The sequence below is a fragment of the Bombina bombina genome, chromosome 1 (genome assembly GCF_027579735.1).
Source record: "Bombina bombina isolate aBomBom1 chromosome 1, aBomBom1.pri, whole genome shotgun sequence".
NCBI classification, from domain to species: Eukaryota; Metazoa; Chordata; class Amphibia; order Anura; family Bombinatoridae; genus Bombina; species Bombina bombina.
Window position 1 is genome coordinate 506,895,194 of NC_069499.1, and position 16,603 is coordinate 506,911,796.

Sequence of the window (16,603 nt, forward strand, 5' to 3'; positions counted from 1 at the left end):
CTACAGTACAGCATCAGCTTAAGGAGTTGAACCATGTGTGTAATAAATCAAATCTAAGAACAGGTTGTCTCACTTTATGTCTAAGGGTCTGATGATCAAAAACTCGCCGACATAGAGTGAAATCACTAAAAAATTGAGAAATCTTACTCCATTTTTACCTCACCATAAACTGCAGCCGTAGAAAGCCTTGCGCTGAGAATGGGAGCACCGTAACTCCCGAAAATGCCAGCAAAAATAAACTAACACCTAACGCATGCGCAATGTCTATCTACCTGTCAACCACAATCCCCCACCGCAATAACTAGTTTTTGCCTAGATTACGAGTTCTGCGTTCGCTTTAAAAAGCAGCGTTAAGGGGTCCGAACGCTGCTTTTTAACGCCCGCTGGTATTACGAGTCAGGCTGGTACAGGTGTACCGCTCACTTTTTTTCCGCAACTTTTCCATACCGCAAATCCCCTTACGTCAATTGCGTATCCTATCTTTTTAATGGGATTTGACTAACGCTGGTATTACAAGTCTTGGAGAAAGTGAGCAGTACAGCCTCTACCTCCAAGACTCCTACCGCATATAAAAGTCAGTAGTTAAGAGTTTTATGGTCTAACGCCGGAACATAAAGCTCTTAACTAAAGTGCTACGAAGTACATTAACACCCATAAACTACCTATTAACCCCTAAACCGAGCCCCCCCCACATCGCAAACACTATAATAAAATTATTTAACCCCTAATCTGCCGACCGGACATCGCCGCCACCTACATTATACCTATGAACCCCTAATCTGCTGCCCCTAACATCGCCGACACCTACATTATATTTATTAACCCCTAATCTGCCGCCCCCGATGTCGCCGCAACCTAACTACACTTATTAACCCCTAATCTGCCGACCAGACATCGCCGCCACTATAATAAATGTATTAACCCCTAAACCGCCGCACTCCCGCCTCGCAAACACTAATACATTTTATTAACCCCTAATCTGCCGTCCCTAACATCGCCGCCACCTACCTACAATTATTAACCCCTAATCTCCCACCCCCAACGTCGCCACTACTATAATGAAGTTATTAACCCCTAAACCTAAGTCTAACCCTAACACCCCCCTAAGTTAAATATAATTTAAATAAATCTAAATAAAATTACTATAATTAAATAAATTAATCCTATTTAAAACTAAATACTTACCTATAAAATAAACCCTAATATAGATACAATATAACTATTAGTTACATTGTAGCTATTTTAGGATTTATTTTTATTTTACAGGCAACTTTGTATTTATTTTAACTAGGTACAATAGTTATTAAATAGTTAACTATTTAATAACTACCTAGCTAAAATAAATACAAATATACCTGTAAAATAAACCCTAAGTTACAAATATACCTAACACTACACTATCAGTAAATTAATTAAATAAATTAACTACAATTATCTAAAATAAAATACAATTAAATAAACTAAACTATATTACAAAAACAAACAGTAAATTACAAAAAAAAAAATATTACAAGAAGTTTAATCTAATTACACCTAATCTAAGCCCCCTAATAAAATAAAAAAGCCCCACAAAATAATAAAATTCCCTATCCTAAACTAAATTGCAAAGTAATCAGCTCTTTTACCAGCCCTTAAAAGGGCTTTTTGCGGGGCATTGCCCCAAAGTAATCGGCTCTTTTACCTGTAAAAAAAAGAAATACAATACCCCCCCAACATTACAAACCACCACCAACACACCCCTACTCTAAAACCCACCCTATCCCCCCTTAAAAAAACCTAACACTACCCCATTGAAGATCACCCTACCTTGAGCCGTGTTCACCCACACAGGCACCGATGGGGCAGAAGAGGACATCCAGACCAGCAGACATCTTCATCCAGGCGGCATCTTCTATCTTCATCCTTACGGAGCGGAGCCATCTTCTATCCAGCCGACGTGGAGCCATCCACTTCAATCGAAGTCCTAACGAAGAATGAAGGTTCCTTTAAATGACGTCATCCAAGATGGCGTCCCTCGAATTCCAATTGGCTGATAGGATTCTATCAGCCAATCGGAGTTAAGGTAGGAAAATACGATTGGTTGATTTAATCAGCCAATCGGATTGAAGTTCAATTCTGATTGACTGATTGGATCAGCCAATAGAATGCGAGGTCAATTCTATTGGCTGATCCAATCAGCCAATCAGATTGAACTTCAATCCGATTGGCTGATTAAATCAACCAATCGTATTTTTCCTACCTTAATTCCGATTGGCTGATAGAATCCTATCAGCCAATCGGAATTCGAGGGACGCCATCTTGGATGATGTCATTTAAAGGAACCTCCATTCTTTGTTAGGACTTCGATTGAAGAGGATGGCTCCAAGTCAGCTGGATAGAAGATGGCTCCGCTCCGGAAGGATGAAGATAGAAGATGCCGCCTGGATGAAGATGTCTGCCGGTCCGGATGTCCTCTTCTGCCCCATCGGTGCCCGGCTGGGTGAACACGGCTCAAGTTAGGGTGATCTTCAATGGGGTAGTGTTAGGCTTTTTAAGGGGGGATTGGGTGGGTTTTAGAGTAGGGGTGTGTGGGTGGTGGGTTGTAATGTTGGGGGGGGGTATTGTATTTCTTTTTTTTACAGGTAAAAGAGCTGATTACTTTGGAGTAATGCCCTGCAAAAAAGCCCTTAGAGCTGATTACTTTGTAATTTAGTTTAGGATAGGGAATTCTATTATTTTGGGGGGCTTTTTTATTTTATTAGGGGGCTTAGATTAGGTGTAATTAGATTACACTTCTTCTAATATTATTATTTTTTTGTATTTTAGTGTTTTTTTGTAATATAGTTTAGCTTATTTAATTGTATTTTATTTTAGATAATTGTAGTTAATTTATTTAATTAATTTATTGATAGTTTAGTGTTAGGTGTATTTGTAACTTAGGTTAGGATTTATTTTACAGGTAATTTTGTAATTATTTTAACTAGGTAGCTATTAAATAGTTATTAACTATTTAATAGCTATTGTACCTAGTTAAAATAAATACAAAGTTGCCTGTAAAATAAATATAAATCCTAAAATAGCTACAATGTAACTATTAGTTATATTGTAGCTATATTAGGGTTTATTTTTATAGGTAAGTATTTAGTTTTAAATAGGAATAATTTATTTAATTATAGAAATTTTATTTAGATTTATTAAAAATAGATTTAAGTTAGGGGGTGTTAGGGTTAGGGTTAGACTTAGGTTTAGGGGTTAATACATTTAATATAGTAGCGGCGACGTTGGCGGCAGCAGATTAGGGGTTAATAATTGTAGGTAGGTGGCGGCGACGTTGGGGCGTCAGATTAGGGGTTAATAAATATAATATAGGTGTCGGCGATGTTAGGGGCAGCAGATTAGGGGTTCATAGGGATAATGTAGGTGGCGACGATGTTGGGGGCGGCAGATTAGGGGTTAATAGTATAATGCAGGTGGCGACGATGTTGGGGGCGGCAGATTAGAGGTTAATAAGTGTAAGGTTAGGGGTGTTTAGACTCAGGGTTCATGTTAGGGTGTTAGGTGTAGACTTAGAAAGTGTTTTCCCATAGGAAACAATGGGGCTGCGTTAAGAGCTGAACGCTGCTTTTTTGCAGGTGTTAGTTTTTTTTTCAGCCAGCTCAGCCCTATTGTTTCCTATGGGGAAATCGTGTACAAGCACGTTTTTCCAGCTTACCGCTACCGTAAGCAACGCTGGTATTACAGGTAGAAGTGGCGCTAAATTTACTCAATGCTCACTTTTCTGAGGCTAACGCAGCCATTCAGAAAACTTGTAATACCAGCGTTGTTTAAAGTGAGCGCTGGGGAAAAAAAGGAGCGTTAGCTCCGCAAGTTTTTACCGACAAAACTTGTAATCTAGCCGAAAGTGTATTAACCCCTATATCCACCATCTAACCCACACCGCAAGTAATAACTAAATTATTAACCCCTAAATCCGCCAACCCCAACATCGCAAACTACCTATTAAAAATATTAACCCTTAATCTGCCATTAACCCACAACGCAATAAACCTATTACAGTATTAACCCCTAAACCGCCAAAGCCCACAACGCAATAAACCTAACCCCTAACCTAACCCCCCCTAACCTAACACCACCTAAATGAACCCTAATTACCTAATTTACAAAATACTAAAGTTACTATTAAATTAAAAAAACCTAACACTACTTTAAAAATATAAATTTAAAGGGACAGTCTAATCAAAATTCTGGAGTAGACTGTCCCTTTAAGTTACAATTACAGAAAATAAAAAAATCTAAGATTACAGAAAATAATAAAGAAAATTACCAAATTTTACAAAAATTATACCTAATCCCTATGAAAATAAAAAAGCCCCCCAAAATAAAAACACCCCCTAATCTAATAAACTACCAGTAGCCCTTGAAAGGGCTTTTTGCAGGGCATTGCCCCAAGATAAACGGCTCTTTTTCAAGAAAATACACAACCCCCCCTAACAGCAACCCCCCCAAATAAAATGGAATAAGAAAGAAGAGGTCGCCGCTTGGAAGAAGATTTCACCGCCTGGAACAGGACCTTCTCCGCCAGACATCAGGACAGATGAGGACCACTTGGGGATTAGATTTAGGGTTTTTTAAGGGATTATTGGGGTTTTTTATTTTATTTAGATAGGGTGGGCATTAAAAGAGCTGAATGCCCTTTTAAGGGCAATGCCCAACAAATGCCATTGTCAGGGCAATGGGTAGTTTAGGGTTTTTAGTGTTAGGTTATTTTATTTGGGGGGTTTGGTGGGTGGGGGGTTTTACTGTTAGGGGGGTTGTGTATTTTCTTGAAAAAGAGCTGATTATCTTGGGGCAATACCCTGCTAAAAGCCCATTTAAGGGCTACTGGTAGTTTATTAGATTAGGGGGTGTTTTATTTTGGGGGGCTTTTTTATTTTCATAGGGGATTAGATATAATTTTTGTAAAATTTGGTAATTTTCTTTATTATTTTCTGTAATCTTAGATTTTTTTTATTTTCTGTAATTGTATTTTAAAGGGACAGTCTACTCCAGAATTTTTATTAGACTGCCCCTTTAATTTATACTTAGTTTATTTGTATTTTTAAAGTAGTGTTAGTTTTTTTTAATTTAATAGTAACTTTAGTATTTTGTAAATTAGGTAATTAGGGTTCATTTAGGAGAGGGTTAGGTTAGGGGGGTTAGGTTTATTGGGTTGTGGGCTTTGGCGGTTTATGGGTTAATAGTTTTAATTGGTTTATTGCATTGTGGGTTAATGGCGGATTAAGGGTTAATAATTTTAATAGGTAGTTTGCGATGTTGGGGTTGGCGGATTTAGGGGTTAATAATTTAGTTATTACTTACGGTGTGGGTTTGATGGCCGATATAGAGGTTTAATAGTTTAATTAGGCTTATTGCGTTGTGGGGGGTTGTTGGTCTAGGGGTTAATACTTTTATTATTAGTAGTGAGAGGGGGGGATTGCGGATATAGGGGTTTTTACGTGTCAGGCTTATTTTTGGGAGGCGTGTTAGACTTTTACAGGAGATTTGTTATTTTCTTTACTTTTCTTAGGCGCTGGCAGTTTCTAATGTGCCGTAAGTCACTGGCGACTTGTATTTATGCTAATTTCTGGACATCGCTAGTTTATCTGACTTACGGCACTTTACGAGCTGCCGGCGCCGTATATGTTATAGCCCGATGTGCGAGGTGAAATTACGGGTGGCACAGGTTGCAGCTCTTGCGTTGAAGCCTGCGCAATATATGTAATCGTGCCCTAGATTGTGTTACTGAAAATAAGAAATGTGACTATCAGTTAAAGTGACATTCTAATGCAAACATGTATATTCTAGTTTTTTAAAGCATGTGATTTTTGCATTAGTGACCTTAGCTTACTATGGGGTTAATTATTGACATGTTAACAGCTGCAGATTGACGTCGATACAATCAGACATTTTCATTGTTTGTCTGCAGCACCTTTTTCATTATCATCTGGTGAAAAATGGCCCTATTAATCCTGTTTTAGTTAATCACATTCCACATTCTTTGTACTTAGCAGCACATTTATGAGGCTATTTTTTCAGTTATTAAATTCCACATCTAATAGGACTTGATAAACCGAGACTTTTCAAATTATTATTGTGTTTTAAACTGTAACTTTTGCTTTGTGCAAAACACATTACCTTTGTCATATTGGATAACAATCTGTTTAATGTAAATTCAACACCAACTAAAAAAGGTTAAAAATTAACTTGGTGAATATTCTGCAACAGTTACAATACAAAATTAAAGGTATACACCCACTTGTGTGACATGTTTCGCAAATGTGCTTCCTCAGAGATCAATGGTGCACACTTATCTAATGATATTTAAAGAGAAAAGTAGCTATCTAGATTGTGTCTAATGTTTATAACTCAATTACCTATTTATCTTTTTACATAGTGGCTACTAATGTTTTTCAACTCCTAAAATGCGACCTCATTTAAATTAAGTTTTTCTATTAAGTATATTTGTTATCAGTGTGACATTATTAATTACATTAGTGTTTGATGCTGTTTTTTGGATATTGGATGATTTCATCAAACAGGTACAAATTCTACCTGCTGAATCGATGGAAGTTAGAGTATTAATTCTCACTTTTACACTAATAATATAAGTGAAATCCATAATTCAATGAACATACATGTTCCCTATACCTATAATGTCTCTGTACAAATCCCTTAAAAAGACATGCACAAATATATATGGTTTTCAAGCACTAATTAATCAACTTACAGGACCTTCAACCTGTGATGTAATCACTAAAACCCCAAAATAATTTTGTTTGCCTTAAATTATGATTTTTGGATTACCAAATTGTGATATAGATAATGATTTTATGCAGTTGTCGGGAGCTAACATTTCTGAGCTTCAGGGGTATATACAGCAGAAGCATTTTGGGATTATAATCATTGTAAAAGAAACAAAACACTGACAATACCAAATGATGTTCAGAAAGTATCTGCCATTAATAAGGGTAAGCTTATGTAATGTACCTTTTTGTATAGCGCTGCATAATGTTGGCGCTTTAAAAATAACCAATAATAACTTGTCGTAACTCTTGTACTGTTTGTACCCATATGGATGTGATGTATAGCGCTGCATAAAATCATGGGGGTTTATAAATAACCGATAATAACTCTTCTTTTAATTTGCTCACTGGATTTGTTACATATATTATACCTTAGCAGAAAATACTGTTTTAGAGCTTAATTTTAGCTTTTATGTAGGCCCTGGAAAGCTCCGACCCTCTGTCCCCCTCCATGCAAGCTACTGGGCCGCAGCGAGTTGGAACTTCACCTCTAGCTTTATGGAAATCTATAACAGCAAGAACTAATAATACAAAGCATCGGCTTGAGAAGAACAGTAAATGTTGAAGTAAATATTACATAATGTTGCACTATGTGCAGAATTATGTATCATAAGCATAGCTGGACCTGGGAAATTGCCGTTGTGCCCCGCAATGTAAGGGTGAGGTTATGATAAGTACAAAGCACATCCAGTATTTAGTTTATGAAGATGTTTATGGTATCAGGAAGTGTAATATTAAGTGTTTATCCTTTAAATATGTAATACTAAATATTTAGGATAGGGGTGGATCATACAGGGGGCAAGGCATACAGGGGGAGGGGAATAAGGGCACTGGGCTGTGGGGCCCCACAAATGCTAATGGGGCCCTGGCTGGGGTTGAAAAAATGTAAAAAATAATCTTTAAAACATCATTTTCTACGATATTATTTTCATTAACCATATGTGGAACGGATATGGCTTCCTGCTCAGGATCTGCAGTGTTGGCTGCTCACTTTGTGGGGTTAAGTACATAGGTAATGACAAGTGGCATGCTCTAATGATTTAAAAATATAATATGAGCATCAGAACACAAAAACAACTATTTTGCTCCTGTTATATAAACATCTATATCAGTTATAATTACGTTAGTATTTTAAGAATATTGTAGATCGTTCTTCACCCGTAGCTATTTAAGGTATCACATTTTACACGTTTTTGCTATTTTTCAATATAAAAGTTTTCTTATTTAGTACTTTCTCGGTTGATAGTGAATTGCATTTATTTCTTGTTCCACTTTTAGTTTATTTCACACTTTGCTGAAAAATATAACCAATAATTTGACTTCTGTTTTTCCAGAAAATGAGCACAATGGTTTGGCACAGAATGAACTAAAAAAAGAAAAAATTATTCTACAAAACATGTTTGTAGCCCAGGATTTAAAAAGGAAGGTATGTGCATATTTTATAAATGAGATATTTTCACACCTGTCAAATTCCTGGAGACTTAAAGACATAGAAAGGTCAAAAGTTAAGTGTGCACGGGTGCATTACAATGGGAAATAGAATCATTTTTTGCAATTTACTTACGTTGGCAAAAATGTTTCCAGTAAAAGCTCTTACTGTTTTTCAGCAGCATACGCACATATCCAGTGAGGGCCTGTGCACCAGTATTCAAACACCAGACATTCTCAGAGGGTCAGTGTTTGCTTTTATGACACAAATGATGTCTTCACAGAAGCAATACACACCATCTTCAGCTCCCTGAGGTTAAATACTGATGCACAGGCCCTCACAGGATCCGTGCAAATTACGCAGAAAAAACATAATAACTTTTACTAGAAGCATTTTTGTTAATGGAAGTATATTGCAGAGATGAATATTGCACATTTGTATTGAGATTCTAAATAAGGCATACATGAAATAAGAAAACAAAACACAATGGTAATGGCACACAGGTATCGTATAGTGCAATTCTGTACAAAACATAGTACATTGCACATTTCATTTTTGACCTTTCTATCCTTTTAAGGGATCAAATGCAGTAATGTCCCTGAGTTGACTATACTTACCCATAAACATTAACTAGAACATTAAACCAATAAGTTATAAACACAGAAATTGGAGATTTAAAGACTCGTGGTTGTATTTATTATTCAGCACAGAAGATGTGGCATAAACTTTTTAATTTAAAACTAACTCAGGTGGCGGCAGTTCCGATCATAAGTAACTAAACCATGCTAAATTAGTCAGAGGCCCCACATTCAGCGGATCCCGGCTACCACACTATCAGACAGAGGCAAACATAGAAGAGCTCTTCGGCCTATCACATACTAAGGAGGAGAACCCCCAGGCCCACACCTGGGGTTGTTGCCCCTCCTGCAATGGCCAAGACTCAAATGTCTCTGTCTGCAGTCTGAGCCCAGACCAAACACGCTCCAAACCAATAGATTTTACGCCAGCTAGTCAAACAGCATGCATAACCAATTGTAAATAGAAACATGTATGCAGTATGCAGCCATTAGTAAAAAGAGGCATACGCACATATACTGTGAAAGCTTGTGCACCAGCATTCAAACAACATGCCTGCTCAAAGAACTGGCAGTGGTGTGTATTGCTTCTGAAGATGTAGTTTGTATCATACAAACCTCTGCTGACTCTTTGAGAAGCTGTGGTGTTTGAATACTGCTGCACAGGTCTTCACAGGATATGTGCGTATGCTGCAGAAAAACAGTAATAACTTTTACTGGAAGCATTTTTGCTAATAGAAGTATATTGCAAAAATAATTTGATCTCACATTGTAGTGCACCAATGCTCATGTAATGTTTTACCTTTCTATCCTTTTAACCCTGGGAGTGGGCAGATGAAGGGCATGGCTGGGCAGACCTTGGCAAACTGGGGCTGATGGAGGGACAATGGGCAGAGCTCCAAACCCTAACATACTCACTCCCATGGAGTTATTTGAGTCAACACTGATTGGCTAAAATGCATGTCTGTCAAAAGAACTGAAATAAGGGGGGAGTCTGCAGAGGCTTAGATACAAGGTAAAACATATATTAATATAACTGTGTTGGTTGTGCTAAGCTGAAGAATGGGTAATACAGGGACATGTCTTGAACAATATAGGGCTCTCAAGGATATGACAAAAAAAAGAGTAAAGTACATGAAACCCAATGTTAGAAAAATTCTCCAATTTTCTTTGTTTTCTTGATATCCTTCATTGAAAAGCAGGTAGGTATATTCAGGAGTGTGAACGTCTGGAGCACTACACAGCAGTTTTGCAAGAATGCTTTTAGCAATGACTTACATTGTGAAAACACTGCATTCAAAAGCATTATTGTGAAACTGCTACCATATACTTCTCCAAACGTGCTCACTACCTACCTAGATATTCTCTTCAACAAAGAATATCATGATAGCAAAGTAAATTTGATAATAGAAGTAAATAGGATCCCTTTTTTACTAAAATTGTATGCTCTTTATGAATCGTGAAAAAGAAAGTTTGGGTTTTGGGTCCCTTTTTAAGTAAATTTTGTGTGTGTGTGTAAGTTGTATACTTTATTAGGTTCATAGAAGTTTCATTTTGACTTCATCACAATTATAGATGACTGACTTAAGGTCTTATGATATTAAGTTTTTGCTTCCCCTTCTCTAACAACGTAATAGCATTACAAAGTTTTCAGTGCAAAAACACCAATTGACTATAACCGATTGGGATGCAATAAATAACCTTAAAGTGAAGGTCAATTTGGATGAATTAGTGCCCGGTTTTTAATAAACCTATTAACAACAAGGACCCTTTAATTCATCAAAATTGACATTTCACTCCTTTTCTTCAAAAACTTACCTTTTAATCCTGACAGCCACTGCAGCGATTCCCCCGGGTGTCAGAAACCTCTTCTTAAGTCAGAAATTACAAATCCGGCTTCCTCCAATCACGCCCCCCCCCCCCCCGGGGGATCATGGCAACGCTGTGATTGGAGGAAGCCGGAGTCGTGATTTTGGACCCGCGAAGAGGGCCTGCGACGGGCGAAGGGAGCGCTGCAGTGGCTGTCAGGATTAAAAAGTATGTTTTTTAAGAAAAGGAGTGAAATGTCAATTTTGATGAATTAAAGTGTCCTTGTTTTTAATAGGTTTATTAAAAACCGGGCACTAATTCATCCAAATTGACCTACACTTTAAAGGGACAGCAAAATTTAACTTTCATGATTTAGAGAGAGCATTCAGTTTGAAACAACTTTCCGATTTATTTATATTCTCAAATTAAATAAATCTAGGTAGGCTGATAAGGAGCTTATCCATGTGCAGGTGTCTTTTGCATTCTTTGTAGCAGCAGTGTTTACAACTAATGTGTCACATTGCTATAAACATTGTTGCAAACAACTCTGACATAGGGTGTTAGATATGCACACGCTCCGGAGCTAACCTGGATTTTGACTAAAGATACCAAGAGAATTAAACTAAACTGATAATAGAAGTAAATTGGAAAGTTGTTTAAAATGTCATATTCTATCCAATCAATTTAGGTTTAATTTTGACTTTACTGTTCCTTTAATAATGCTATTTGTGATTTTGTTAAATATATATACTAGTTCTCTAAAGCAGGAGAATATTTTAAAGCCATATCTGTCCTTTACAAGGGTTCCCTGGTAATCAAATTAAAGTAAAATAATTTAGAAATATTTTTTAGTGATATAATTTTTATTCTTATTTTCTATAGACGATTCTTCACAAAATTTTAGACCTCCTGAATGAGACAGAACAAACATTAAATGGACTTATCAATGATGAACTTGTTGAATGGAAACAAAGGCAACAGATAGCCTGTATAGGAGGACCACCTAACGCTTGTCTTGATCAGCTGCAGATCTGGTAATGTGTTTTCATTTGAGTTTAATGAAATTATGTCCTAAAATAGAATTTATCTTGGACACACATTGGAGCCATACTTATTATTTCTATGAGTCCCTCTTCCTTTTTTATTATCAGTTATTTGTAGGTTCCGAGTGTTCATATAACTTTTCTTTATAACCGTGTTTTAATGGGATACTAAACATGTTGTTGTTGTTGTTGTTGTTGTTATCTAAAATGTTTGTGTATTTAAAAAAAAAAAAAAAACTACAATACATTTTTATTAGTTATTTGGCACCCTTTCCATTAATTCAAAGGGAAAATGTAGTAAAAAAACAAAAGTAAACTAAAAAAAAAATTAGGTGTAGGTAAACGCAATATACACGTATTACAAATTTAACAGCTAAAACTAATGAAATTTTAGAAAAAACTTGCTGTGGGAATTTGGCTATTAGACTAACTGATAATATAGCTAGGTGCTTTCCCACATTCCCTTACAGCCAATGAGTCACTAGCACCCTAATGTTGGCTGTTCATAGCCAAGAAAGCTGCAGTTTTAGGGGTTAAAGTTAAGGTAAACTTTGGTGAATGAAAGCCCGTTTTTTAAAAATGCTATTAAAAACAGGAGCACTTTCATTCATCAAAGTTTACAAAGCAGCTGTTTTGTTAAAAAAAACAACCTTTTTTTCTTTTCACTGCTACAGCAGCTTCCCCCATGAAGAGATCCTCTATTCACACGTCAGTAATGACTAATCCGGCTTCCTCCAATCACAGCATGGCCTCAGGCAATGACTACCCTGGGGGGAAAGCTGTGATTGGAGGAAGCAGGATTAGTCATTGCTGACGTGTGAATAGAGGATCTCTAGGTGAGGGAAGCTGCTGTACCAGTGAAAAGAAAAAAAAAGGCACATTTTTTAACAAAACGGCTGCTTTGTAAACTTTGATGAATGAAAGTGCCCCTGTTTTTAATAGTATTTTTTTAAAAAACGGGCTTTCATTCACCAAAGTTTACCTTCACTTTAAATTACAACAGAAGAACAGATACAAACTAAGCAGGTTAAATCAAACAGCCATGCCTGCCTCTGTGTCTCATTAGTACTTCCTCAGGAAGGTTGCACTGGGTTACCACGGTAATAAATTCGCCTCTACAGACACTGGAGCTAAAAATCAATAGTTCTCACTTAGTGATATGTCAATGATTACCCTAGTTTCTAGGTGTGAATATTTAAAGCCATATTCCACAGCAGTATAAACAAACCAGTTTTTTTTTTTTTCTTATTTTTAGGAATAATATCTGTAAAAGTTGTTATACATGTAAATTGCAACGTTTATCTACACTTAGCGTTTTATTGGGATTATTTTAATAAAGCATTATTTGAGCAGCACACTTGGAAACTGCAATCTTATATGTGTGTATCAGAAATTAAAAATTTCATAATCTAAAATTTAATTTCATAGTTACAGTATAATAAACAAGAATACTGTACAATCACAATTAGTATTACAAAAATTAAGTGGTTTGATACAAACCAGAACAGTCCCAGTAAGTCCTGGAAATAACGTTTTGCTATAAAGACCCACTTAAATTAAAACCACTCTTGTGCATCAAGGAGTACGTAAAAACACTTCAGTGTAGGATCTTTGCTTCCTGAACTGGATAGAACTCCCCTTACGGAATCGTTGGTGCAGCTCCCACGCTGTCTGAATTCCAAGGATTACTCAGGCCAAAAAGAATACTGAAAAAATAAGCAAAGAGAAGCGCAACCACGACTCGAGGTAAAAGTCTTAAATCATTTATTGAGCACACAATCATATAGACTTACTAGAAGTTAAGTCAAATAACGCCTTAAAAGCACAGTCAGACTATACACGACTCCCAGCATAGATGCAGACTCTAAGCGTTGTCACTGTTTAGGGTACTCCGTTGGCTTTAACTGCTGAAGTAAAACAAATCGGCTGTGTAGTAAGTGGTAGACCAGCTGTAGACTGATCCGTCTACGCATTTCGTCTGACCTCTGCAGACTTTCTCAAGACTCCTGGATCAGCTGTGATGTTCCGTGAGGATGCTCTTCCGTTTTATTTGTTCATTGCTCTGCCCTCTCCTATTGCGTGTTCTCTATTTTGGGGCTTGGCTAACACACCTACTAGCCATGTGTTAATGATGTGTATGTAAACATCCGTTCATTGGACCACATGTGGGGAAGCAAATAATACATTGCACGCCCTACTGTCTGTGATCAGATAATAGCAGCAATGTTCTCGGGTGCCCTATAGTGCTATCAATTCATTAAAAGTTTGCGAACACATTTAATATAACAATATTTAAAACCACTATAATTAATACCTAGCCTGATTATTCAAAAAGCGCTTCAATTGTACAACTACACAAAATCACCTAAAAATTAACTCATTGATATATAAGTAACTACGTCGAATGTGTACAATGTAAACAATAAAAATACAAACATTAAAAATTAGTCCCTAACGTACATAAATACAGAAATACTATTCAGAACTATCTAAATCAAAATAAAAAAAAGATTAGTTTATAAAGGCTTGTAAATCAAAGTCTATATTTAAGCCTTTTGGTGTAAGACTATCCAACTCTTGAATCCATCTTGTCTCTCTCTGTCTAAGCCTAATAAGCTTTTGGTGAGGATTCTGACCTGGAGGTACTATTTCCAATATGGTAATGCGCAGGCTTGTGGGGTCCTGCTTGTGACATAATCTAAAATGTTCACTGATGCTGTGTGTTTTGAGACCTATTTTGATATTTTCTATATGCTCATAACATTTGTCTCTTGATTTTCCTTTTGGTTCTGCCTATGTAGATCAAACCACAGCCATGGGTGAGACCATAGAGTGACAGGTCCCTCTACATTTGATTGGCACCTGCTTAGTGTAATTCCAATTCATTATGGATTCTCTGTTCCATAAATGTGCACACATGCAGCAATTGCTACAACCACATCTATATGTACCTGGTCTTCCCGTGACCCATTCATCTAAGGTGCAAGAGTTTTTCTTGGTGTTGATAGGGTCTTGTAACTTTGATGGAGCTAATATGTTCTTAAGATTACGGTTCTTTTTGAATACTATTTGGGGTCTATCCTCAATCACTCCTCTTAATATGGGATCTGCTTTTAGAATGCCCCAGTGTAATGTAAGATCTTTTTTATAAAACCAGTTCCTACACTATATGTGGTAATGAACCTAACCATATTATTGGGATCATCCTTTTTCTTTTCGGGGTGTTGTTGTAATAAAGTAATGCGGGAACAAAAAGCATTCTTCTTTCTAACATCCTCAACCAAGTCTAAGTTATATTCTTTTTCTAAGAATTTTGTTTGGAGGACCTCTGCTTCCCTATTATAGTCCTCCAGCCTAGTGCAGTTCCGCCTAATTCTACGGAATTTTCTAAACAGAATATTTTCCTTCCAGTTCCTCATATGCCCACTCCTGGCATTGAGGAAACCATTACTATCAGATGGTTTCATGTAATTCCTAACTATTACTGAATTCATACTATTATCAATCAAGAGCTCAATATCTAAAAATTCTATTTTTTCTTTTGCTATTTTTTCAGTGAATGTTAAATTAAATTCATTCTGATTAATATATCTTGCAAAATCGAGGGCACTACCTTAATCTCCATGCCACACTATAATAATGTCATCTATATACCTATAGTACCTTATAACATTCCTAATAAACGGATTATTATTCATAATCATTATTTCTTCAAATAAGGCCATATAAAGATTGGCATACGAAGGTGCCATAGATGTGCCCATGGCTGTCCCTTGAACTTGCCTATAAAACTCTCTATCAAAAGAAAAATAATTGTTATCCAAAATAAATCTAATACTCTCTTCTAAAAAGTACAGATGTTTGTCAGACATATTAGATAGACGGCCCATATATCCAAAGGCTTCTATGCCTTTTTCATGGGGAATTTTGGTATACAAGGCCATCACATCACAACTCATCCAAAAATACCCATCTTCCCAATGCATACCTTCCAATTTATTAATGATTTCTACTGTATCCTTAATGTAGGATTTGGTTTGTTTTACCATCCTTAATGTAACCCATGGTAAAACAAAGAGTATTCAATTTATTTTGGATAACACTTATTTTTCTTTTCATAGAGAGTTTTATAGGCAAGTTCAAGGGGCAGCCATGGGCACATCTATGGCACCTTCGTATGCCAATCTTTATATGGCCTTATTTGGAATAATAATCTGTTTATTAAGAATGTTATAAGGTACTATAAGTATATAGATGACATTATTATAGTGTGGCATGGAGATGAAGGTAGTGCCCTCGATTTTGCAAGATATATTAATCGGAATGAATTTAATTTAACTCTCACTGAAAAAATAGCAAAAGAAAAAATAGAATTTTTAGATATTGAGCTCTTGATTGATAATAGTATGAATTCAGTAATAGTTAGGAATTACAGGAAACCATCTGATAGTAATGCTTTCCTCAATGCCAGGAGTGGGCATATGAGGAACTGGAAGGAAAATATTCTGTTTGGACAATTCCGTAGAATTAGGCAGAAATGCACTAGGCTGGAGGACTATAATAGGGAAAAGATAAAAGAATTGGGATTAATAGTGCGCTGGTGTCAGGGGGGGGGTGTGTGTATCAGACTCCTTACTAAATAGATTTAGATCCTTCAATCTAAACACAGTCCGTGCACCCTGATTTTATATCAATATCACCTATTACCAACGTTTACAACCCGGGTTGCTCATATATTGGTATAACTCAACTTTTTCTACAATAAAAACCTGCGTGCATAAGCACTAAGGGCAGGTTACTACAACACAAGGGACTTGTATTATCAGTATTATTCCCAAAATACTGGTGACATTCTACAAATCTCAACACTAGCTACATAACAGCGAGTACTACAGACGAACCTCCAGAGCATTGATTGGCAGGTGC

The 16,603-nt window shown here is 36.5% G+C and overlaps 1 protein-coding gene across 1 annotated transcript in view; it reads left to right on the top strand.

Annotated features, from left to right (window-relative positions):
- Positions 1 to 16,603, top strand: part of STAT1 (signal transducer and activator of transcription 1) — a 145,730-nt gene that overhangs the window by 50,987 nt on the left and 78,140 nt on the right. The window contains exons 7-8 of the mRNA XM_053698593.1: positions 8,156 to 8,247; positions 11,517 to 11,668. Coding sequence (XP_053554568.1) covers positions 8,156 to 8,247; positions 11,517 to 11,668 — 244 coding nt within the window. The remainder of the gene's footprint in view (positions 1 to 8,155; positions 8,248 to 11,516; positions 11,669 to 16,603) is intronic.